General features: G+C 45.0%; 1 protein-coding gene across 1 annotated transcript in view; it reads left to right on the plus strand.

Moving 5' to 3' along the window:
* Positions 1–23,014, plus strand: part of Ttll4 (tubulin tyrosine ligase like 4) — a 45,069-nt gene extending 22,055 nt beyond the window's left edge. The window contains 19 exon segments of the mRNA XM_063245286.1: positions 1,108–2,677; positions 3,906–4,006; positions 4,326–4,386; positions 8,386–8,510; positions 8,951–9,061; positions 9,412–9,488; positions 10,175–10,366; positions 10,468–10,550; positions 10,801–10,929; positions 11,277–11,399; positions 11,686–11,784; positions 12,098–12,232; positions 12,661–12,798; positions 14,098–14,182; positions 15,351–15,561; positions 15,701–15,771; positions 16,338–16,423; positions 16,857–16,941; positions 16,944–23,014. Coding sequence (XP_063101356.1) covers positions 1,206–2,677; positions 3,906–4,006; positions 4,326–4,386; positions 8,386–8,510; positions 8,951–9,061; positions 9,412–9,488; positions 10,175–10,366; positions 10,468–10,550; positions 10,801–10,929; positions 11,277–11,399; positions 11,686–11,784; positions 12,098–12,232; positions 12,661–12,798; positions 14,098–14,182; positions 15,351–15,561; positions 15,701–15,771; positions 16,338–16,423; positions 16,857–16,941; positions 16,944–17,084 — 3,525 coding nt within the window. The 5' untranslated portion in view covers positions 1,108–1,205 and the 3' untranslated portion in view covers positions 17,085–23,014.
* Positions 23,015–24,658: the final 1,644 nt, after the last annotated feature.

Raw genomic sequence — 24,658 nt, forward strand, 5'->3', positions numbered from 1 at the left:
ACTCTTTCCTAACAACTCTGAAGACACTTGATGAGGATACTAGGATTCTACCCAGAATTATCCCAGATGGATGACTTTGTATAGGCAGGTTTTATTCCCCACCTCTTCTCCTTACTGCCACTCTGAAAGCAGACACGTGTTCCCTGGGAGTGGTGAAAGCTGGACAGTATATTGTGAATTTGATTCAGGAAGTGACCATGTGGAAGAAATTGTTTGAGACCCAGAACTAGGAGGCTTGCTAAGAGATTCTGCATTAGAGGAAATGCTGAATGAGAAGACTGTGTGACAAGCTCTCCATCCTTGAGAGCAACCCGAACTGAAGTAAAGAAAGCTTCTTTCCTCTCTATTCCTTCTGCTCCTTGAACTCTCCTGTCCCATTGTGGCTGTTGGGAATAGTTCCTGGAGGTAAAGAGAATGTTGGCGTTTAGTTCCATTTTTTTTCTTTTTCTTTCCCACCAAAACGTGAGTTGGAATTTAAATTGGAGGGGTTGGCAAGATTCTTACAGAAACAAAATTGCTGTCTCACCTCCAGAATGAACTTTAGGGTTAGCAGAGGAATTTTCTGCTCCTGTCCAAGCTCATCATCCTTAACTATGGAAAGCAAAGCAAACTAAACCAGAGGCAGCTGAGAGTTGAATTACAGTACAGAGCAGTAGAAGTCTAATGCATTCTCAGATCATCTTTGAGCTTCCAGGGGTGAGGAGGAGGATAGTGGTGTTCTCTGCCACTTCCAGCCTTGCCTTATATCACTGGTTTTAGGTGAGGAAGCTGGACCCTCTGGAAAAGTCTTGGTGGTGAGACAGAGATGCTTTTCTTTGGAGAGGAAGGCAAGCTTTCTCAGTGAGAGAATATGGACACACAACCCTCCTCTCAGTGGTAGAGTCTTAAAAGTCTTAATCTTTGAGGAAGCCATTTTAAATTGAATTAGGATTGCAGGAAGACCCTGAAAGCTCCCTGGAAATCTAGTGGCGCTCTCCCAGGGCCCCAAATGATGACCAAGAGCAGTTGCCCAAGAAATGCTGGCATGGGACTCTATTGCTTACCTGAGGACCATTGTGTCCATCTTCCCAGGGCAGCAACATTCCCAGTTATTTTTCTCCTCTGCAGGCTGACAGACTCTAAGGATGCAGCTGGTGCTACTAAAGGTGTGTGGCATCTTTCCTGAGCCAGGCCATGAGGCCTCGTGGCCATGATGTGGGCCCCTCATGGCCTCAGCAGGAGCAGAGCAGCACAGTATTGGCCTCTGCCACAGGCACAGCCACAAGCAGAGCAGCCCCTCAGGCACAGTGCCTGCCCTGCCACCTGAGAAGCCCTCGGAGGGCGAAGGCTGGGCTCAGGCCCATCAGCAGGTGAAGCCAGTCTGCAAGGCTGAGGAGAAGTACACGGGCACACTGTTAGCAGGGCTGCGTCCAGGCATCTCGGGGGCCCCACTCCAGCCAACCTGGTTTTTTTGCCCCAGCACTTTATGTAGCTCTGGCACAACAGCTGTCACTGCAGGCCATAGCAACTCCTGTTACCTGCACTGTCCCCCAGACTCGTCAAGCAGTACCCTGCTGTTCCATCGCTCCAACAGTAGGCACAAGCCATACCAGCAACTGGAGTCTTTTTGCTTGCATTCAAGCGCATCAGAGAAAAGACCTTTTTCCCTTCCTCGCAACAGGCTCACTGCCAGTAAAGCCACCTCTTCCACAGTCTTCTCCGTGACCCAGCCCATGGCGTCCTCATCTACAGAACCATACCTCTCACGGACAACAGTTGGGGAAAACCCTTCAAGGACAAGCCTGGCCCCTTCCATCTCAGGGAAGATCACATCTCCACTGTCTTCCTCCTACAAGCCCAGGTTGAACAACAACTCCTTCATGCGGCCAAATAGCACTAAAGTGCCTTTCTCCCAGGCCACAGAGGGCCTAAAACCAGTATCCTCACCCAAGATTGAGCCTGTCTCCTGGCATCATTCAGGGAACACTGGAGACTGTGCACCCCAGCACATTGATCATAAGATGCCCAAAAGCATCGGCACTGTCCTAGATGATGCCACTGTCCATATTACCCCATCTTCCCCTACGTCCCACAACACATCCACCGCCAGTGTTGCCTCTTCCCAGTTCAACTGGAATAGCTTAGCCACGAGGGCAGAGCCACACTCCTACGGCCTGAATGACAATTCCACTTCCCAGGCTCTGGGTAAAGAGGCTCGGTTCACTGAAGCTATGAGGACATTGTCTGCAAAGGGCTTTGAGAAGAAGCCACAGCAAAGCTCCTTGCTTGAACAGCCTTGTTTTGTGTACCCTGACCTCCAGTGGAGCCTCCTCAGAAGGAGCAGGCAGTGGGAATCTGCTGGGGTAGGCCGGCAGTTTCCTCAGGAGGATGCTAGATCAGACAGGAAGATCTTCCCTGGAGCCTCAGACTCTGTGGGGTTGGACAGTACGGTCTTCTGTACCAAAAGGATCAGCATTCACCTCCTTGCCTCACATGCCAGTGGGCTGAACCCCAGCCCTGCCTGTGGTTCTGTAATTGACTCCCTGCCAGTTGGAGAAGACAAAGCTGTCATTCCCCTTTCTCCCCTTCAGCCCCTTGGCGTAGCTGAAGTGGCCACCCGCTTCTCTTCCATCCATCTAGGCCAGCCTGGGAAGGAGGAGCCTAAGGAAGCCAGGGAGCTGGACTCTCCTGTTGTTAGGTAAGTTGGAGAGCGTTTCTGGTTCACATAGAGAAATACAAAGGATTCACCATAATCCAGTGGCATGGACCTCTTTCTTCTGAAGGTTGGTTTTATTTTTCAGATGTCTGAGAAGTTTTGGTTGTCACTCATAGGCAGGGATTAGGACACTATAACTTGCAGGCTAATCCTTACTGGTTGCCTGCTTTTATAAATAAAGTTTTATTGGTGTGCAACCTTGCCTGTTTATTTACTAGTGATTGTGGTTGCTTTCTTATAAGAATGGTTTAATAGTTGTGACAGACTGGGAATGTTTACTGTTTGGTCCTTTATAGAAACAGTTTGTTAACTCATTTTAAGTTTTAACTAGGAGAGAGAAATAAGAATTCCAGATGTCAGTTAGAGTCAAATTGGGGTTTTGTGACTCCAGATCATTCCTCAGGTGACAGCCATTCATAGTTGGGGCATAGACATGGTTGGTTCCTTCCTTTGTGCCTCATTCCTGTTCTGGAACTTTGGTCCACCAGAGCTGCCTTCTGAGTTCTTAGCAGGTGGCCAAGAGACATTGACGTCAGTTGCCAGACACTCACTGCTGAGTTTTTGCATGCAGCGTTCTGTGCTTGTATACCATGAAGCATTTTTAAAAATGGGAAGTGTAGTGCTTCCATGTGGAAGAGGGGTATAAGGAACTATGGTTAGATGTGAACTTTGATGGTGAGAAGAATGAGTTTGAACTCCAAGGAAGAGAAGCCAACCAGATTGGTGACAGGAAACAGACAAATACTGGGACATGATGTAGGAATGAGAATGACTTCACTCATGGCATGCGCTGGGCTGAGGTCATGATTTTTTTAGAGGATAAAATAGAGTAAAACCAATCAAAACAAACCAGTGTAAGAAATACAGCATGTCAAAACATTACAAAATCAACAAGAGTTACCTTAATGCCTTTTGATGTTTTCAAAATAGCTGCAGATAATTTCGAACATAGTAAAAATCAAACAGAACAAAATAGAATAGAAACAATAAAAACAATGAATGCAATAAAGGATTTCAAAACAAGCCAATAGTAAATCCAAAATATATCTTGCTATCTTTGAAATAGCAGTTCCTGCCATAAGATTTAACATAAATAATACAAAAGAGAATAAAACCCAGCCCCAAAAAACAGTAGAAACAATATAGGACCTCAAACAAGACCATAGGAAATCAACAGTGGCTGCAGTGGAGTCATGATTCTTTCTTGTAGTTCAGCTACTGACCTCCAGCCAAACCAGGCAGAGGCTGAAGATACAGAAGAACTAGTAGATGGTGTGGAAGACTGCTCCAGCCATGATGAGAATGAAGAGGGTGAGTAGGGAGCAACCCTTTCACCTCTTAACTGTTGTCACGGCCTGTTTTAGAAGAAGGCTAATAATGTATGCTAGGAGCTGACATTAGCACCCACATGAGTCAATTCCTTTGGGATCCTCTGGGAGAAACTCGGGGAATTGGATCTTTGGTCCTCCTGACCCACTTGGTCTTGGTTGAGTGCAGGGAAGGGAGTGTAAGGTAGTTGGGTGGCACTTGTAGCTTCCCAGAAAGAGCCGAGTCCAGAGTGTTGAGGAAAGCTGCATAAGCTGTGTGGCAGCTTCTGCCAGCCTGGCTTTCTCTGTGCTTCCTCCTCCAGGGGACTCTGAGTGCTCCTCCAATGCCGTCTCCCCCAGTGAGTCAGTGGCCGAGATCTCTCGGTGAGTGTCAGTTGTGTGGATTCCTGGTAGATGCTCATTTTGTCATTTCAAGATTATGAAGAGAGAACCACACTGGCCCTCAGAACCCTGACTCATTTTCACCAAACTATTATGATTGTGACTTTGGTGTTTGAATAGGGGACCAAATATGTACTGGTCGATTGGGCTTAAAAACAGCATTGTACTTTCTGAGGATGCAAGCTGATCTTGCAGTGCCAAAAAATTGTTCAGTTAGAAAAATAATTTCAATAAGTGTTTTTAAAAATGAACAACTGGGTCCGGGGGTTTAGCTCAGCACCATAAGTGCCTGCTTGGCAAATGCGAGGTCATGAGTTCGATCCTCCACAACAAAGCAAAATAAAACAAAACAAAAAAAGCAACCAATTAATGAGGAAATATAATATTTGAAACAATTTCTTAAGTCATTTAGATCACCAACATGAAAGTAATTGTCATCTGTACCATCAAATGCATCCTATTTTGACAGACACTTCCAAGAGAGATAGGAACTTTTAGCCACTTACTAGTCCCATTATTTAAGTATAGGATAACCAAAAATCACATACTTTGCCATTAGTTGTATAAGGTAATACAACAGGAAATATAACAATGACAATTTTATCAAATTTATTCAAGTTTTTTATGTGGCTGATATACTTTAATATTCAATACACACTGCCATATTATAGTCTGGACAATTGCATCTAGTCTCTTTCCAAATTCTTTTTTGCATTATTTGTCTGTTTTTGAACAACTTACTTTACACTGTTGTGTTGTGTTGGCCTTTCCATTATTTTTTTTCCCCTGTGGGTGGTATAATTTCACTAGGATATCTCCCCACTAACCATAATGGTAAAGATGTCAGTGATGGACATCCTGGATGGCATTTCACTGTCTCCTATTTTTCAATTACTTGGTCTGAACTGCATAGTGAAACCGTGTCTCAAAAAGACCAGTAAATAAATAAATACGATCATTTAGCAAGTTCTGAAACTCATTCACAGGACATGCTGACACCCTCATTGGTGGCACCTTCCTTCCTCTTTTGACTCCCCAGCTCAGCTAAGCAGGAGCCCACAACTATTTCTTCTACAAAATGACTGACAAGAGACAGGTTCCCTAATTAAGGGTGACCATCACTTAGACTCCACCAAAGCCAGTTGATGAAATAATCTGGATGAAAGCTAGAGAATTTTATACACATTTAAATTTAATTTCTTTTCTTTCTTTCTTTCTTTCTTTCTTTCTTTCTTTCTTTCTTTCTTTCTCCTTTGTCTTCTGATACTGAGAACTAAACGCGAAGAGTGCTGAGCTACATCCCAGCACATTTAAATTTTTTTTCTTTGTTTTTTTGAGACAGGGTCATGTTAAGTTGCCCAGGCTAGCCTTTCCACTCTTCTGTCTCAGCCTTTCCAGGAGACAAGATAAAAGGCATATGCCATCTTACCCACCTTCAATCCAATGTTTTATTACTAAGATACAAATGTTAATATCAATCGCTCTCTTTTTTTGAGACGTGGTCTCACTATCTAGACTGGGCTGGCCTTAAACTCATAGTGGTCAGCCTCCTGAGTGCTGGCATTATAGGCTTGTGCCACGATGCCTGGCTAAGTTAATACCAATCTTATTTCCGCATATAAAACTAACTTCAGAAGGGAGCCAAAGAGCATTTTAACTGCTTAACACTTTACCTCGAGTGTCAGCCAGTGTGGTTTCCGTAATGATGATCCCAAGCATCGCTGGAGGTGGCATTTCAACTAGCTGATTGTTTACGTGAGGCACATTTATATGTCTATTTGTTATTTATTGATTACTTTTTGCATACTTTTTTATTTAAGATCTATTCGCCTTTGATATTTGTTTCTAGTGAAATCTAATAAGTTCTGGTTCTTGTCTTTCTTTTTTGGGGGGGGTGGGTAACCAGGGATTGAACTCACAACCTCACACTTGCTAGGTGAGCACTTGTGCTGCTGACAGATGCACACTGTGTGGGTATGTTTTACTAGTGATTGAACCCAGGGTCTTCACACTGGGCTTCATGTGAAGTAAGATGGTCTTATTAAATTGGTACATTGCCCAGGGGTAGGGCTCAAATTGGGTTCAGGTGATCTTTCTGCCTCCCAGAAAGAGTTCTATTGCATTTCCTGCTGCTGTGTTCTTTTTCTGGAAATATTTAATGTTATAGAAGTCATTGAATCTGATGAAAAACTTGAGGGCCAGAGAAATAGAGAAAGTGTTCTAAAGTTGTAAGTTATATCCCTGCTAGACTACAAGCCAGGTTTCATGAGAATGAGTCCAGTACTCTTAAGAGTTAGCTAACAGTGCTGTCTGACTTTTCTTTTATTAGTTAAACTTTTGATTTGAAGAGAATTGTAGACATATGCAGCTGTAGGAAGTAACACAGAAAGTCTGGGGATATGGCTTAGTGGTAGAGCACTTACCTTGTCCACTCAGGGTCCTATGTTTTGATCACTGGCACCACCAAAAGGGAAGGAGGGAGAGAGACCGAAAGAAAACAGAGATTCCACTGTACTTTCTACATAGTTTCCCTCAATATCAACATGTTTCAAAACTGTAGTACAGTGTGGTATACATTGTTATATTTTATTAAAGGATATTACTATAGCTGCATCTCAAGATAAGAACATTTCCTTCCCTATAAGATTCCTACCTTACGCCTTTACAGCCACACCTACTTCTGTCCTGTCCTTTCCTTAACCTCCTGGCAACTATTTGCTCTTCATATGACCTGCAACTGTACTCTCCAGATGCAGGTCATATGATAATTTAGCTTTTAAAAACTCATTCTTAACTCATTCTCCTTGATTGTCAATGATCTTAAATTCTGATAGTAAATTGGTAGCCTTTGAAAAAGTTTGGGGAAATAAAAGATGGGATTCAATTGCAATAATTTTATTTTATTTTTTATTTATTTCTATACTAGGGATCGAACTCGTGACCTTGCACTTTCCAGGCTAGTGCTTGAGCCACTGAGCTCAATCCCTGGCCAAAAATTGAAATTATTTAATTAGGAATTAGTATTTAATTTGATCCAGTAAAATCCATGAAAAATCCCAGATTTGAAGCATTGAAGTGTTTTGTGTACAGTGCCTATTTCTGTTGTACTAAAAATAACAACCGATGGTGACTTTTTGTTGCTGTTGTTGCTGGAATTCAATCCAGAGCTTTCCAGGCCATGGTAGCATTTGTACCCTGAAGTATATTAGTAACTCTTACCATGAGTTTTTATAAACTGAAATTAATCTCATAAATATTTGTGAACTATACTCTTTAATTTTCAGTGCTGTCTGAAGATTTGCACATGCAGGTGGTTGAAGGCTTTGCTGTTTGTGATGCTCCTTATAACAGCCTTGGCTGAGTGTTGCTGGAACAAAAGTAGACATCACGCAGCCCACTGGCCTAAGTCCTGACGCAGCTGCCAGGGGGGTCCCGCCTGTGTTGGCCGTCTGTGACCTGAGAAGCGTGTGTTCAAAGTCCCATCCAAAATGGGAAGACACCAACCACCCACACGTCTTCACACCAAACCAAATACACCAGGAGTTAGAAGCATTATCCTTTCTTCCCATTGCTTTTCCCCCTTTTTGTTTTTAAAAATGTCTATATCTCTTCTTAGATCTTTCTCTCTTATTTAGTTGTCTGTTTGATCTTTTTTTCTGTCTTCTATTTTGTGTCTTAGTGTAGCAGTGTCCATCTAAATTCATGTTTCTCTCATAGAACTTCTCTTCCAGGGACTTTTCCACCCTGTGACTTATCACAGGAAATTTTGGAAATGTATTATTAAAGTATCATAGGACCTTATTCTCTAGGTGACATTCATATAGGTGGATGTATGTAGCTTAGCTGTAGCATCTTATGAATTCACATTTGCCAAAACAATTATTAAGCACTTGTCTTTTTGGAATCATTCTATATCTAAGACAGCACCTCAGGGCTGTTGCATTCTCTCTCTCTCTGCCACATGTTTGTTTTTCATCTTAGGAGCTGCGTGGAGATTCTGACCAAATCCCTTTCCAATCCTGAGAAAGTTATCCGACCAGCCCTCATCTATAGTCTCTTCCCCAATGTTCCCCCTACCATCTATTTTGGTACTCGAGATGAGAGAGGTAAATGTGACCAAGTCCAGGAGAGCCCCAGGACAAGGATGCTATGGAGTTGGGAGGAGGTGGTGATGGGGTGTGAAAGGCTTCCAGAATGGCTGTTCTGCCGGTTGTCTCACTGTCTAGTTCCCAACTAGTTATAGACACAGTATGGGGACTTTTCCTTGGCTGTCCTTTAGCTGTCCCTTTTCAGATTCATAATCTCAGCCTTAGCTTATGCCCTCTAACCTTGTTTCTTTCCCATTTCAATCTCCCCTTTCTTTGCTCTCATTCCTGCACTGCCCCCTTCCTCCCCAGAGCGTGCTCCTCTGAAACCCTGATCTGGAGCAGGTTTTAGTGCCTCACCTACTCAGGGAAGGATGGGCACCATTGTCATCTTTCCTTCCCTTCACTGTGACTCTCCTGCCCTCCACCCTGTCACGTCCCATTCCCTGCCTTTTTCTCAGTGGAGAAACTTCCTTGGGAGCAGAGGAAGCTGCTCCGGTGGAAGATGAGCACAGTGACTCCCAACATTGTCAAGCAGACCATTGGACGGTCCCACTTCAAAATCAGCAAGAGTGAGTCACTTGTCTAACTATGAACCTGTTACCTGGCCCACTAGCTGGGCTTTGGGAAGGAGGCGAGCCCTAACCCTCTTCTGTACAGACCCTTTTGAGGAGCCTGTCTTGGTCTCTAACCTCATAGAGGAGCGTAGCTCTGATACTCCTCTGGGCTAACCCTGTTGCTCAAATAGAAGGCCATTGTTCTGTCCCTGGCCTTGGGCCTCATGTAGAGCAGCTCCATGGTAACTGTTCCAAACCAAGCCAGAGAGCTGTGCCCAGAACCAGTAATATTTCTGGGGCCTATGGGACTCTGTGTCCCAGGAACTGGGCTGCTAGCAGGCTGATTCCCTGATTACTTTCTGTAGGAAATGATGACTGGCTGGGCTGCTGGGGTCATCACATGAAGTCATCTAGTTTCCGATCCATTCAAGAACATCAGAAGGTAGGGGTCCTATCTGAGGAGCCCATTCCCCTGGACTTTGAACTAAGCCGGGAGGAGGGTAGGATTGGGGCGGTGAAGGCAGATGTGGGAAGGTGATTTCTTCTCGCACAAAATGAGTAGGGTCAATAGAGGAGAAAGTTCAGGAGGAAGAAAGTGTCCCAGATCCTAGCAACCACACACCTCTAGTTCTGCTGTCATGTCTCGGGCAGTTGCTGCCTCTCAGGGACTCTTTCCTCTTCATATGTCATGGCAGGCATTGATTGTTTTCAGTTGATTATTTCCCCTCTAGCCATTGGACATTACTGCCATTCCCTCAAGGTAAGTGTGTATATTGAGGATGAGTGGTCTCATATTGGAACAGATGAGTCTCTTGTCCTCAAAATGTAATAAAAGCCAGATGCTTTTCTGTCCTTGTCCCCTGGGCTACTGTGGAAGAAGACTTAACTTCTTTGCACTCAAGGTGAATGCGCCTGTGTCTGTCTTCATCCCTGTTTTGCTCTGTGTTTTAATCATCTTTTGGTGAGTGCTGAGCAGTTGGATACATAATGACCATTAGGTGGTGACAGTAAGATGGAATAGGCCATGGGCTGTTGCTAAGAAAGGTGAAGTGTAAGTGGGGCTTGCTGCCTTCCTCTGGTCTCACCTCCACTGTCCCCTGCTCTGAGTCTTTGTTTCCTCTCCTATAGTTAAACCACTTCCCAGGCTCATTCCAGATTGGGAGGAAGGACAGGCTGTGGCGGAACCTGTCCCGAATGCAGAGCCGCTTTGGCAAGAAGGAGTTCAGTTTCTTCCCCCAGTCCTTTATCCTGCCCCAGGATGCCAAGCTCCTGCGCAAGACTTGGGAGAGCAGCCGCCGCCAGAAGTGGATTGTGAAGCCAGTGAGTGAGTGGGTCATAGCGGGCAGCAGATGGTCTGAGAAAGGGAACAACAGAGTGTTGGGCCCAGAGCAAAGCTGATCTCCTTTTTACTCACCTTATAGCCGGCATCAGCACGAGGCATTGGCATCCAGGTCATTCACAAGTGGAGTCAGCTCCCCAAGCACAGGCCCCTTCTGGTGCAGAGGTGAGCCTGTCTAGCTCACATCTCTCTCCCATCTCCCCATCCTACTGGCCTCCAGGGCCCCCTGTTACAGCATTCTTCTGCCTCTTGTCCTCCCAGCCTAAGAGCTTCTTTGGTCAACTGAGAGGCATTGGGTGTTTTCAGTGGATGGTTTAGGATCTTTATCTTAAGGATTGTTAATTGACTTTTGCTGTGGCTGTTACTTCCGGGACCCCATCTCATCTGATGCAAAGCTGGCCTTTCCTCTCTGTAGGTATCTGCACAAACCCTACCTCATCAGTGGCAGCAAGTTTGATCTGCGGATCTATGTTTACGTCACTTCCTATGATCCTCTTCGGATTTACCTCTTTTCAGATGGACTTGTCCGCTTTGCCAGTTGCAAGTATGTGACAGTAATGAGGTGACAGTTTGGGGATTCATTTTCCTTAGAGGGAAAGTAGAGGGCTCTAAACAAAAAAGTAAATGTTCTGGTGGTTTTTGTTAGCAAGGGAGATGGTGGGAGGGAATAGAAAGAAAGGATGCTCTATGCTTCATGAAATCTGCCAGCTGAGGTGGCACACGGAGGGCGGCTTACCTATGGTTCTGCAGCCCCCTTGCCAGCAGATGCGCTTCTCGGGCCTTGTGGCTCTGCAAAGATTGGTGTGCGCTCCTCAGTTGCCTCCTCAGGAGTTAGGGAAGTGTTTGCCATTTTCCTCCTTCTCTCTCATTCTTTCCTCTCCTCACCTCCAGGTATTCCCCTTCTATGAAGAGCCTTGGCAACAAGTTCATGCACCTGACCAACTACAGTATCAATAAGAAGAATACCGAGTACCAGGCCAATGCAGACGAGACAGCCTGCCAGGGCCACAAATGGTACCAAGAACAGTGGCCCAGTGATAGAAGGCTTAGAGGATTGCTTTGGGGTTTGGTTTTAGAGGTTCAGAGACATAGTGGTAGAGGATTAATAGCACACCTGAAGATTACTTGTCAGTCCACAGTTGGTCTGTTTTGTTCTCAGTTCATGCGAGTTAATTCAAATTGTCAAAAGAAGAGATAGGAAGAAAATACCTTCAGGCCTCTTATTCCTTATCCTTCCTCTTTTTTCATTGCTCATTTTGGACTATACTGCCAAATTGACTCCATCGTTCTCCCCCTGCAGGGCCCTGAAGGCTTTGTGGAAATACCTAAGCCAGAAGGGAATCAATAGTGACATCATCTGGGAGAAGATAAAGGATGTTGTTGTTAAAACCATCATCTCGTGAGTCCTGCCGCCATGCTGGGTGGGGGAGTCTGCCGCTGAACCTCCTCTTTTTGGTCTCCTGCTGTGCTAACGACTTTGCTTGGATCATGATTTGGTTCAGTTTTGAGGACGGAATAGGAAGTAGATGGAGTTAGATTCTGTTCATTTCCTGAACTTCATTGCAGAGCTGGTCCCATAAGAGACACATTTCCCTAAAAACCAGTTTTCCCAGGTTGTTTCTGCCTGTCTCTCTGAGGCACCCCATGGGCAGGGCAGCTCTGGGTAGGACTATGAAAAAGCTGGCTGCATATGTTCTTGTCCCTGTGACCAGGTCAGAACCCTACGTGACCAGCCTGCTCAAGTTATATGTCCGGCGGCCCTACAGCTGCCATGAGCTCTTCGGTTTTGATATCATGCTAGATGAGAACCTCAAGCCTTGGGTCCTAGAAGTCAACATTTCCCCCAGGTAGGTGGTGTTTTCAGTATTTTCAGAGCAGAATCCTTGCGGTATCCTCAGGATCTCATTGCCACTCTAGTGTTGTTGCTCTTTTCTTCACTAAAATTTGTCTTTTCATGGCCTTCATTTGCTCATTCCCTCATTCTTTGCCATTACTTCAGGTTTCTTTGGAAATGGTGAGAACTTACTAAAAGTTACTCTTTTCACATTGGTCCCTGTTGCTTGCTTTTCCCTAGCAAGCCAAGGTCATGGACAGGTTTGCCAGCCTGAGTAAGGTTATTGTCTGTCTTTGGTACAAGAGGTTCTCAAATTTGGGTACTGGAGCCCTTTTACATTCTAGGGGAGCCAGGAGTCCAGGGGGCCAGTCCTGACTTGGATATAGGACCATAAACTACTTCAGAGCTCCTTTGACCCTGCTTTGCATCTTCTCCCTGAAGTCTCCACTCCAGCTCTCCCCTGGACATCAGTATCAAAGGCCAGATGATCCGTGACCTTCTGAATCTGGCGGGTTTTGTCCTGCCCAACACAGAGAACATCAGTTCCAGCCTCAGCACCTCCAGCAGCTCCCTTACCAGGTCAGCTCCTCGCATGTTGGTTTCTCCCCTGCCTGGTCTCCTTTGAACTCACTCTGGATCTGCTGTCCATGCATGTGCCGGGCCCCAGCAGTACCCCTGAAAGCAAGTGTAGCATTTTTTTTTCCCATGCTTAATTTCCATGGGGCTGGGGCCCAGATTTAAACTCCTCGTGTGGGCATTTGACAAGGAGTCTGCCTCCTTTTCCTAAGTGCATCTTTCTGTGTGTCTCTTCCTGGCTGTTGTGCTGACAGATCAGGTCACTCACAAAGTCAGGTTGGAAGGACCCTTAAAGGCCAGTCAGTTTAGTCCACTCTGAAAAGTTTAGTGTCCCAGTGTTCTTTCCTCTGCTTCTGAGGTTTCTTCCTTCTGAAGTGGCCCTCACCCAGACCTCCTGTCATCCGAACCTGGCTTCAGACCATATCTTCATAACACCAGCTCAGGATGAGCTTTTTCCTCCATACCCCAAAGACTTAGGACCACTCTGGAGAAGAGCAGCTAAATCCCCCTGTGATGTGGAGGGTTAATGCTAGCATAGCAGTTTAAAGGTAAGCAAACTGAAGATCCCTAGGGTTAAGTAACTCATTCAGCATCAATTAGCTAGAGAGTACAATTAAAATTCTAATTTGTGTGGTAACAAACTTATTTTCCCTCCTGCATACCTTGTGAATTCATGTTTGGCTGTGTCACGTCATCACATCACATCACGTCTACCAAACCTGTCCATAAGCTCTTCAGGGCAAGGGGCTGATTTTCCATCAGGTCTGTTATCTCCCAGCAGTGACTGTAGTAATGGATGATGAAACTGGGATACAGGAGGTTGTTCTTTTTTTTTTTTTTTTTTTTTGTCTTTTTCATTTTTATTGGTACCGGGGATCGAACTCACGACCGCCTGCATGCAAGGCAGGTACTTATGCCGCTGAGCTAAATCCCCAGCCCCTTAGGAGGTTGTTCTTGATCCAGGGTCATATATAGATAGTAGAGCAGAGCTGAGGGTGTAATGAATGTTCACTAAATAAAACTAAATAAAGTCCAGGTTTTTTTTTTGTCAGATTCAAAAGAGGGGGCCTTGTACTTTTACATGGTACTGGTGTTGGTTGACCCTCAGACAGGCCTCCTGAGTGGAATGCATTTCAGTGTGTTCCATTCAAGTGCTAAACTTCTTGTTGACATCTTCGTCTTCTCTTGAGAAAAGAGTCTTCTCGGGCTAGACTCTCTCTATTTCCTCAGTATGCAAAGCTGCTGGGCTCTATACTTTGCTTTCCACATCTCACCCGCCAACCCCTACTTTCTCTCTCTTAGGGAAAAATGTCGGATGGCTCCTGAGTATTTCACTGCACAGAAGATGAAGAAAGCCTATTACCTGACACAGAAAATTCCTGATCAGGTAAGAGATTGGGGTTTTCTCTAGCAAAAAGCTGAGCTCAACCATTTGCAACCCCAGGGCTTTAGAATGAGGTTTATTTTTGGCATGTACCTAACCCTGGAAGAGAATTGATGCTCTTTATCATATTTTCAAGAGCCACTGCCCTTAGCACAGTGTCCTCTATTGTCAGAGCTGTAGGCCTTTACTTCTTTCCCTGAGAAGTGCAAGGTGACTCTTGAGAGGCTTGGCCTCAGAAGCAGATGTGGAAGCTGAATGTAAGAATGTTAGGTAGCCAAGTATGGTCATGCATGCCTGTAATCTCAGCACTCTAAGAGGATGAGGCAGGAGGACCTTAAATTTGAGCCCAGCCTAGTGATACTTTGACTCAGAGTTTAAAAAAAGAAAGTTATCTTAAAGGCTAGGGATTTGACTGACTCTGTCCTGGTATGTCACATTTGGTTTTACTTTCTTCAAAAAAAAAAAAAAGTAATAAGAACTGTGGGAGTAATAAAACCCAAAATGTGTAATTGTCATTGTACAAAAGAAAGGAAAAGAAAGTTCTCTAAAAGATATAAACTGCATATATATTTAAGTGTCTAAGATAGATAACCATATTACTGAGTTTTGTTGGATCATTGAACAAAACTGTTTGCAGTCTCATTGCTTGAAAGTCCCTTCTATATGCTTCAATTTTGTAACTTCAACAACTGTTTCTAAGATGACAGTATGTAATTAACTAGTGATTTCCTACTGTATTTTTTCTGAAATTCTGTATAACTTGTACCCTTTTTCTGTTTTTTTTTTTTTTTCTTTTTTCTCCTTAAATAAAATTTTTTTAAAAAAGGCTAGGGATATGAGGCCCAGTGCAAAGGCCCTAGGTTCAGTCCTCAGTGGGAAGAGAGGTGGTAGCAGGCAAAGGCTGGTACCAAATCTAAGTAGTTGGACACTGACTTTGATCCTGTCTAACAGACCACTTACCTTAGAGCCTCTAGGGTGCCCCTGTCCACAGCCAAAAGCTAAGCTCAGTGGACTTAGGAATGGATGGTGTACACAGCTGGCCCACCAGGTGGTATTGGTGGTCCCATGAGAATCCTGGAGCCCTAGGATCCAGGGTCGTGCTCCCTGTCTTCCAGTTTCTTGATTATCTGCCTCTGTCATGTCTGCTTCTTCCCTATTGCTCGGCCCGCAGGACTTCTATGCATCTGTACTGGATGTGCTGACACCAGATGACGTACGAATTCTGGTCGAGATGGAGGACGAGTTTTCTCGTCGTGGTCAATTTGAACGAATTTTTCCATCTCGAATCTCTTCTCGCTATCTCCGCTTTTTTGAGCAGCCACGATATTTCAACATTTTGACCACTCAGTGGGAACAGAAATACCATAGCAACAAGCTCAAAGGTGAGTCCCGGCCCTGTTGGCAGGAAGCTATATTTAGTGAGAGATTAAATCCCAGCAACCTAAGGAATGGAGTTCTGGAAGGACATGGGCCAGCTGATTTCTCCCTATTAAGTCCTAACCCCTGCTTATCTCATCCTAGGAGTGGATCTGCTTCGGAGTTGGTGCTACAAAGGGTTCCACACAGGGCTTGTCTGTGACTCTGCTCCACTGGTGAGTGACGCTGGTGCAGGGGTTGACCCCTTCTCAGCCCTCACTCCTTTGCCTTAAGACTACAACCTGGCCTGGGTAATGGGTACAGGGCATCTGGTATCTGTTTCTTGACCCTTTCCTTTTAGCGCAGTGATTACTACCAGGATTGTCTGAGTACCTGTCTTTCTTTTTGTCTTTTTCCTTTTTATGGTACTGGGGATCAAACTCATGACTGCCGGCTTGCAAGGCAGGTGCTTATGCCGCTGAGCTAAATCCCCAGCCCCTGAGTACCTGTCTTTCAAGGATCAAAAAGTAAGGCTGAGGAGATAGCTCAACAGCACAGTGCCTGCCTCACAAGTGCGAGGCCAAGAGTTTGATTCCTGATACCATTTTAAAAAATAAAATAAAATAAAATGCTCTGTTGCACTCCACTTTCTGATTCAGGAGAGAGCAAAGACTTTTACACCTTTGGGCCCTGCCTTATGAATGGGGGTGGGGAGAGTCCCTTGATCATTTAGAGCTGGAAAGAGTCCTTCCTGCCTGACCTCTGCTTGGCCCTTTTGTCTCATTGCTTGCTTTGTTTTTAGTGGTCTCTACCCACATCACTTCTGACTGCCCCAAAGAATGATGAGATGCTCAATACCTTCAGCAAACTGGATGCTGGCAAGCTGGGGTGAGTGCTGCTTTGACAAGGCAAGGGCTTCTGCGCATGGGACGCTTTCTTCCTATCTCCCCAGGCCGTGGTGACAAAATGTGCATTCTCTATCCGGGGTTAGGGGAGCACCAGAGCCTACAGCCATAGTCGACTCTCTCTGGTGGCTCTTGGTGGCAAAGCTGAGCTGCCACACAGAATCTACTAAAGCTGCCGCCCTTTAAGCCGTTCCCATTGCTGGAGGGAGTTTCTGGGCTCCCTTCCCTCACCATATTCACACTTACACCGAAGCTGTAAGCCTTAAAGTAGATACACTGTACTTAGCAGTACTAATGTATCCATATACTACAGCCTACAGTACCATAGGAATTCGTGCCCTAGACTCTGAAGGTAAGTGACAGATTCATCTTGGCTATGCAGTGTCTAAGCCATCTTTCCACCATGTTCCCTTCAGAAAGCTCTGCTCCTGCAAAAAGAACCTAGTGCCCTCTGAAGAAAGGACCACCGCCAACTTCAAGAAGACTCAAGCTGCCCTCTCTCCTTCCCTTTTCCCAGGAAACCCACTGCCTCAAAGGACAGTGAAGACACCAGCAAAGAATCCATCATCTCCACACAGACGTTACCCATGATCAAGTGCACTGGGAAGACCATGAGGCTTTCGACTTCTTCCTCGCTGCAATGAGCCCATGACTGGCTGCCACCACACGGCCTGCCCAGGAGCACCAGCACCAGCTACCTCATGGGAACCGCCTGCGGACCAGCCTAACCCCTGCCCCTTCCCCTTGCCCTCATCAGAGTATTTTTGAAGTGATTATATTGCCGAGGTGGGCATTTGGAGGGCTGAGGGCTGGAGTGATGGGGAGCAGGTGAGGAAGGTTCACTCTCTTCTGTCACCTGCTGCCTGGCTGTGCACCTCAAATCTCAGTAGAGAACCAGTGATGGCCAAGCAGCCTTATAAAGCAGGATTTGGTTTCTACCTTCCCAGAGCCACGTGTGTTTGCTTTAGGTCTTGATACAGTGCTTGAGCTATAGCTCAGAGAAGACACAGTGCTGGCCGTGTTTGGGCTAGGAGTCCTTTGTCCCTATGAGGTTCCTCTGTAGGTCCTCATTTTCTCAGGTCTCCCCTCCCTTACTTCCTACCTCCTTTCCTGAGGAGCCACTTCCAAAACCTTCAGATGGCCTCGGTAAATAGGCAGGAGAGATGACATCCTGAACCCACTTCCTTTTTTTTGGTCTTTTTCCTTTTCCTTTTTATCGGTACCAGGGATCGAACTCACGACTGCCTACTTGCAAGGCAGGCACTTATGCCACTGAGCTAAATCCCCAGCCCCTGAACCCACTTCCTGACAGCTTGGTTTTAATGGGATCGTCTTCTCAAGACCATTTCTACTTTCATATACTCACCTATTCTGGCTGCCTTGTCCACCCTTCCAGCTTTCTCCTGGGTCTGTCCAAGAAGCTTCCTATGAGAGGGTCTGTGAACATGGTGAATTTCTCCATGCTTCAGTGGAGGAGTACAGTGATCCCCGTTGGTGTGGTGTAGGGTCCACATGTCAAAGGACACAGCCAGAGCGTTGGGCCAGAGCTGTGGCTTCCCCTCAACACAGAGAAAGTCTCAACCTTCTGTTTTATGGCTGATAGGCACATTCCAGGACAGTCGCTGGAAATACGGGCTTCCAGTCAGATCTCTGACCAAACTCACAATCACTTAAGTAAGTAAGAGTATTGAATAAATGTGACCAGGTAGACTGCACACAGAGATCTGCAAGGACAAAAGCACCTGAACTATGTGCTCCTGTTTCTTTTCCCAGGGGGAAAGTGGATCCTGGGAGGAACCCATGGTGTGGGAGCTTGGATCAGAGTGGCTGGTTTCACCTGCACTGTGCTCTTCCCTCACCCAGGACTTCCCAGTGGCTGCCTGCCTCTTCCTCAGTTTCTGCCATCCCTTTAATTAGTTTTTCTGGCAGTGCACGTAAAAGAGGTCACTTGGTTCCATGTCTCCTGTGGACATTTTCCACATCAGTCAGGAAGCTCAGCTATAGTCCCATCCTAGTCGTCTCTAGTTGTCCTTGTTCCTGGGGGCTTCAGGAAGAAAGGCTCCCTTGCTTTGTGGCTCTTGCAATTCTGTGATGAGAACCCTGAACTAGGTTCAAGGCCAGAGTAGGTGAGTATGCTGCCCAGTCGCAAAGGTCATGTTGACAGTGGTGAAGAAAGTTTGGCAATGGGAATCAAAGCTGGGCCATAGTGGGAGAGGATTTTGGTAGTCCTGGGAAGTCTCTTTTGATATCTTCAAAGCACACAAAACACTTCAAAGCACACCTGCTTATCCTCCGCCAGTGCAGCAGTCTAGTGCAGGGGCAGATAAGGTAGAAAGCAGTCTCCCCAGAGAATCCTTACCCTGCCCAGTAGCCTGTGGGCGGTTGGTCCTCTAGCACAAGGCCTAGCCAAGTGAGGTTACTTGTTGGAAATCGGCTTCTGTTCTTTGACCTGGCTTCTGTGAATCCTGAACATTTCCATCCCCATAACTGAAAAGGAACTGGCATTGCAGTTTGGTGGTGTGGAAAGCCCATAGGGGACCTAAGAAATGGGTGAAAAAAATACAATGCTCTTAGGTTAAAATGTATATAGTATATACAATATGTTTTGTTTTGGTAATACTGGAGATTTAACCCAGTGATTTAGCACTGAACCCCAGCTTTTTTTTTTTTGAGACAGAATCTCATTATGTAGTGCAGACTGGCCTTGAACTCAGTATGTGGCCCATGCTGACCTCAGACTTGTGGCAGTCCTCCTGCTTAAGCCTCCTGAGTGCTAGGATTTACAGGCATGTACCACCACATCCAGCTTCCCAGCTCCTTTTTGTTTTTTATTTTGACATAGATCTGGCTAAGTTGCCTAGGCTGGGTGTCTTGGTTACTTTGCTGTCATGGCTGGGCCAAAATACCCAACCCCCAAAATGAAGGAAGGAGAGGTTTATTTAGCTCACTGATTGTGAAGGTTTCAGTCCACGATAAGCTTGCTCCAAGGCAGGGTGGTCTTGGCACCAGGGCAACGCTTCAAGGCAGCAGCCAGGGCAAAACAGTGTGGGGAGCAAGCCTCTTTTCTACCTTTATATTGTACACAGACCACCCCTCCATCACTCCAGGGCAGGTGTAGCACTCATAAATCTTGCCCTCCTCTTGCACAAGATGATGTTTACAAAGTAAGAATGTTGGCTCCATCTGAGTCTCTTGTTAAACTTCTAAACTTCTCAAGTTGATATATCAACCTTAGCTCTTCTTTCTTTTTTATTTTGACACAGGTCTGCTAAGTTGCGTAGGTTGGGGTTGAACTTTCCACTTTCTTGCCCACTCTCCACTGAGCTTCCTGGAATGTCAGAATGCTAGGTTCCAGCAGCCTGGCTATTTTTAAGTTTTATCACATTTCAGTAAGTAACAATATGTTTGCTGAGTAGGAAAAAGGGCTGGAGTTTATTTGAAACAGTTACCTTCCACTAGAGATAAAGTTATCTTGTTTATCAAACATTCAATACATATTATTCAGCTAAACAAGGAACTTTTTTATTTTTTTTATTTTTGAGACAGGTCTGGCCTGTAACTCAATAGCCCATGCTCACCTCAAACTGCCTCAGCCTCCTGAGTGCTGAGGTTACAGGTGTGTGCCACCATGCCCAGCTACACAGTTGTTGAGAATTGAGATTGTTTTCTGAGAGTTTAAATTTGAGAATATAATAGAATAAGTATTTGTAAGAATCTGTCAGTTGTATTTCTAAGTTGATTCCCAGGCATTGTTTGGAGGCAAAGAATGAAATGCAGGTTATTTCTGGAAATGCAGTCAGGATCTGGGAAGGTGAATAAAGAGTAAACACTATTCTCTTTTACCTCAAGTCTACTCGGGTTGATCAGAAACTAGGTTTCTGAGACTGGACCTCAGAGGCTGACCTTGGGTTCCAATCTCCATTCTGTCACTCACTTTGTGACCTTGGACTTTTATGACTTTTTTTTTTTTTTTTTTTTTTGGTCTTTTTGAGGCAGGATCTCACTATGCCATTCAGGCTGGCCTTGAGCTCACTTTGTAACCCAGGCTGGTCTCAAACTCACAAGGATCCTTTTGCCTCAGCTGAGATTACAGGTGTGCACCACCATACCTGGCTACCAGCCAACATTTTAAAGTCTCAGCCTCTCAGTCTCTGCCTGCCTCTGTTTGTGTCTGTCTGCCTGTCTTTCTTGCTCTTTTTCCTCTCCCTTCCCCCTCTCATTTCTCCTTATGTGTTTTGTTTTGAGACAAAAGTCTCACAGTGCTCCATGTGCTCCAAGATGGCTTCAAATTTATTGTGTAGCCCAAGCCAGCCTTAGACTCATGATCCTTTTGTTTCAGCATCTCGAGTGCTGAGATGTTTGTTTATAATGTGAATACAGTAACTATATGCATTATGGGGTTGTAAGCAACATTTAAGCCAAACATAAATGCATGGACAGAAAGGTTGCTCATTTCCCAGTTTGCTCTTCCTGCCCTGCTCTGGGTAAGAAATGTAAAATTCTTCCCTGGAAGGAAGCTGAGTAGCTGCAAAGATGTTAGAAGTGAAGAAGCCAAAACAGTCCATATGTCTCTCCATCCCCCTGTAGGCCAGCACACACAGGAGCGTGATCTTCACTGTGCTTCTGTTATGTTGTCACTCTAGGGGGATCTATGGCTTTTAGATACTTACAGAATGCAGATCCTGCGGAGAAGGGAGCACATCAAGGATCAGAAGTACAGATGTGAGATAAGAATTTGATTTCCTTCTATTGGAGAGGAGACCAAGGGAGTGGCTGGTGTCTGGAAAGGGGAAAAGCCCGGTACAGAAGACAGCCATTGCCTGGAGCAGGTACCAGGGGACTGATGCCTGGGCCTAGCACCGTACCAAAGGACAGTTGTCGTTACTGGTCCATTCTCCTGGGGTCAGTCCATTCAGCTAAGAGTAACTGGCTTCCCATTACCTTAGCCAAAGAACATACCTGATGGCCCTGTGGCAGCCCAACACAAGTACCAATAAGGTAGGCTGATCATCTAGGTACACAGACCTCCCCAACTCCCTCCAGTTGAATTAGTTTCCCAACATAAGGTCACCAAAGGCTGCCAGGCAATCTCCCCTGCTGACTTTGTTTTGCCTTGCCAGGCATATTTTTGGTACTGGGCATCAAACTCAAGACCTTGTGCTTGCCTGACAGACACTTGTGCCACTGAGCTAAATCTGCAGTCCATAATTTGGTACTGAGACTTAAACTGTAGGTTGAAATGCACTTAGGTCTATTATGGTTGTGTCTGGATTAGTCATGAATATACTGTTTTGCTTAAGCAGTACAATGTAACAACTATTTACAAAGCATCCACCCTGTATTAGGAGGTGTTACAAATCATCATATGGGAGAGTGTGGGTATTATACAAGGGCTTTGAGCAGCTTCATCAGGGCAGCTTTGTTCTTCTGGCTCTGGCCCACTCATTCAGGGCATAATTGCCTCCACAGTCAGAAGGGAGCCAAGAGCTGGTGTTCTAATTGAGAAACAGTAGCTCTGCACACCTGTGAGCAATCATGGGACAGACAGGGCTGGTATGGATGTGAACTACCCATCCCAGAGTAGAGTGGCACAAGTGACCACTCTCACACTTTGGAGGCCATATCTCCAACAGTGGCCTCTTTCTCGGCTAGCCTGTTGACAGCTGAACTGGCAACTGTTTTGGGACTCGTGATGTATGTGGCCCACAGATCCATTCTGGAGGATTTGACCCTCTGCAGAACAAAAAGGAATCTCTGGCTGGTGCTGGATATACTGATGGATGCTGTGAACCGACCCCAAAGGGCAGAATCACAGACTGTGATGCATGAAGGCCCCCTACATGTGTGCAGGGAGTTGGGCCACGTTGAGGGGCTGGTGCTCTGGCTGGGTGGGGCAGCTCAGGAGTGACAGGGCACTGTCCCTTGTGGGATGCTGACCTGTGGTGAGATATATGGGAGCATGGCCAGTGGTTCTGAACATAAGCCAGAGCTCCCTCTCCCCACAAAATGACTTAACAGATGCCTTGACCGGGCATTGCAATGCTTCATCACTAGGGATAGCATCAGATCAGAAAAATTGATTGCTGATACCGCTAGAAATAGTGTCTGACCAGGGGTAGCATCTTACCAGGGCCCAGGACCATAAACAGCCCTCGACATTGAATCCTTCGCTCAATCTATGGCCCAGGCCTTGAATGTTACATGCCAGGCCTTTGATGTTGCTCACAGATGAAACTGTTCAAATGAAAAAAGTGGATTTGCTAGACCATATAGCTCTTCATTTGTTAACTGCAGGTACTTGTGCCTTGTTACATAAAGAATTTTATATACTCCAACCTTTGGTGGGGGGCACAATGTGGGGAACCACTCAGATTGCTGCAAAGCTCAGGAGCATCTAAAGAACCTGAAGATATGACTCTGCTTGTCTAGCACAGGCACACAGTGGGATACAGTTATGTAACCATGACTCAGGACAGTTAACACACTTGTGCTGGTTACAGCATTAAGTAAGAATGTAAACATGAGATAATTACTGGGATAAGAATTATACAATAAAGACACAAGTGGTTCTGGCTCTGGTACTCTGCTCTGCTCTGTGCTGCCTCCTGTTGCTAATGTCTTGCACACGTGCTTTCTTTAACCTTGGGACCTCACCTGCAAAAGTCTTCCTTGGACCCCCTAAATGTGCTGACAAGGCACAAAGTGCTGCAAGCTGAACAAATTGAGTTCTAGTCTTATAGTCGGAAAGCAGCCTGAACTTCACTGGAACTAAATGTACAGGCTTTCTGGGATTATCTGCTGCCTTGCTATAAATCTATAGCTGGTTTGCTGGGATTAATCCACATAGATCTGGGCTCTCTGCCTACTCTGTCTACCAATGACAGCAAAGACATACCCTTCAAGTGGATATTTGGTTTTCTTTTTTATCTTGTGTTTTATCTTTCTGTTTTTTGGTACCAGGAATTGATCAATAAAGCCATGTGCCACAACCAATTTACAAGCATCAATCCAGTAATTAAACTTTTAAAAAATAGGAAATGAGAAGACACTTAAGCAGAATGCATCCCGACTTCCAGTTCACCAAAAGAAAACCCAGCAGATAATGAGGTGGGACAACATGAAAGCCACCCACTGGACTCTGAAGTGGTAACAGCAGAAGTAACAAAACAGATGAATGAGCCCTAGAGAAAAATCAGAAAGTTTCTCAGGTAACTACAGGGATGGTGACCATCATGAAAGACATGGTTAGTGACTATAGAGGGGATACCAATAAAAAAGATAGATGAGCGTAGGTAAACGATAGAAACTATGAATGCCAACATAGGAAAGAAATAGAATCTTGAAACAGACTCATATCCAGGAGATTAAATATTAGGCATAGTGGTACGTGCCTAACCTCAGGCTGAGGCAGGTGCTGTGAGTTTGAGGCCAGTCCAGGCTACAAAGTGAGTTCAAGATCAGGCTGAAGTGAAACTCTTATCTCAAAAAAAAAAAAAAAAAAAAAAAAAGCAATTAGGGAGAAATCACAACAGATCCTGCAGAAATCCAGAAGGTCACTAATAACTAATTCAAGAACTGTATTCTAATAGGACAGAAAACAGAAGTGGATAGATTTCTAGGTATGAATTAACAAGCTAAATCAAGATCTAAAAATTCTAAATCTAGTATCAGTCAAAATTGAAAATGTAGTTAAAAATTACCAACAAAGAAACTCGGGCCCTGATACATTCACTGCTGAGTTCTGTAAACAACTTAGAAAAGACAATGCAAATTAGGAGAAGACCTTCTAAAAAGTAAGTTAAAAGGAAGCAATACTCCCAAATTTATTTCTGGAAACAACATTACTCTGGTACCAAAACTAGAGAAGGATCCAACCAAAAAAACTACAGGCCAATCTCCCTAATGAACACAGATGGAAAAATATTCAATAAGATACTGGCAAACAAAATGCTGCAAATCATCAAAATTATACATCGTGGCCCAGAAAGATTCATCCCAGGAATGCAAGGATGGTTCAACATATGCAAAGCAATAAATGTAACATACCGTTTTAATAGCGCTAACGACAAAAGCCATATGATCATCTCAAGAGCTGCAAAAAAAAAAAAAAAAAAAAAAAAGCGTTTGACGTCCAACATCACTCGTGATTTTAAAGAAAAACTCTGCAGAAAGTTGGAATAGGTGATCTTTCTTTTAACCTGATAAAAGCCATCTATGA

The sequence above is a fragment of the Cavia porcellus genome, unplaced genomic scaffold (genome assembly GCF_034190915.1).
Source record: "Cavia porcellus strain 051 isolate PalLab524CR breed Dunkin Hartley unplaced genomic scaffold, mCavPor4.1 scaffold_1, whole genome shotgun sequence".
NCBI classification, from domain to species: domain Eukaryota; kingdom Metazoa; phylum Chordata; class Mammalia; order Rodentia; family Caviidae; genus Cavia; species Cavia porcellus.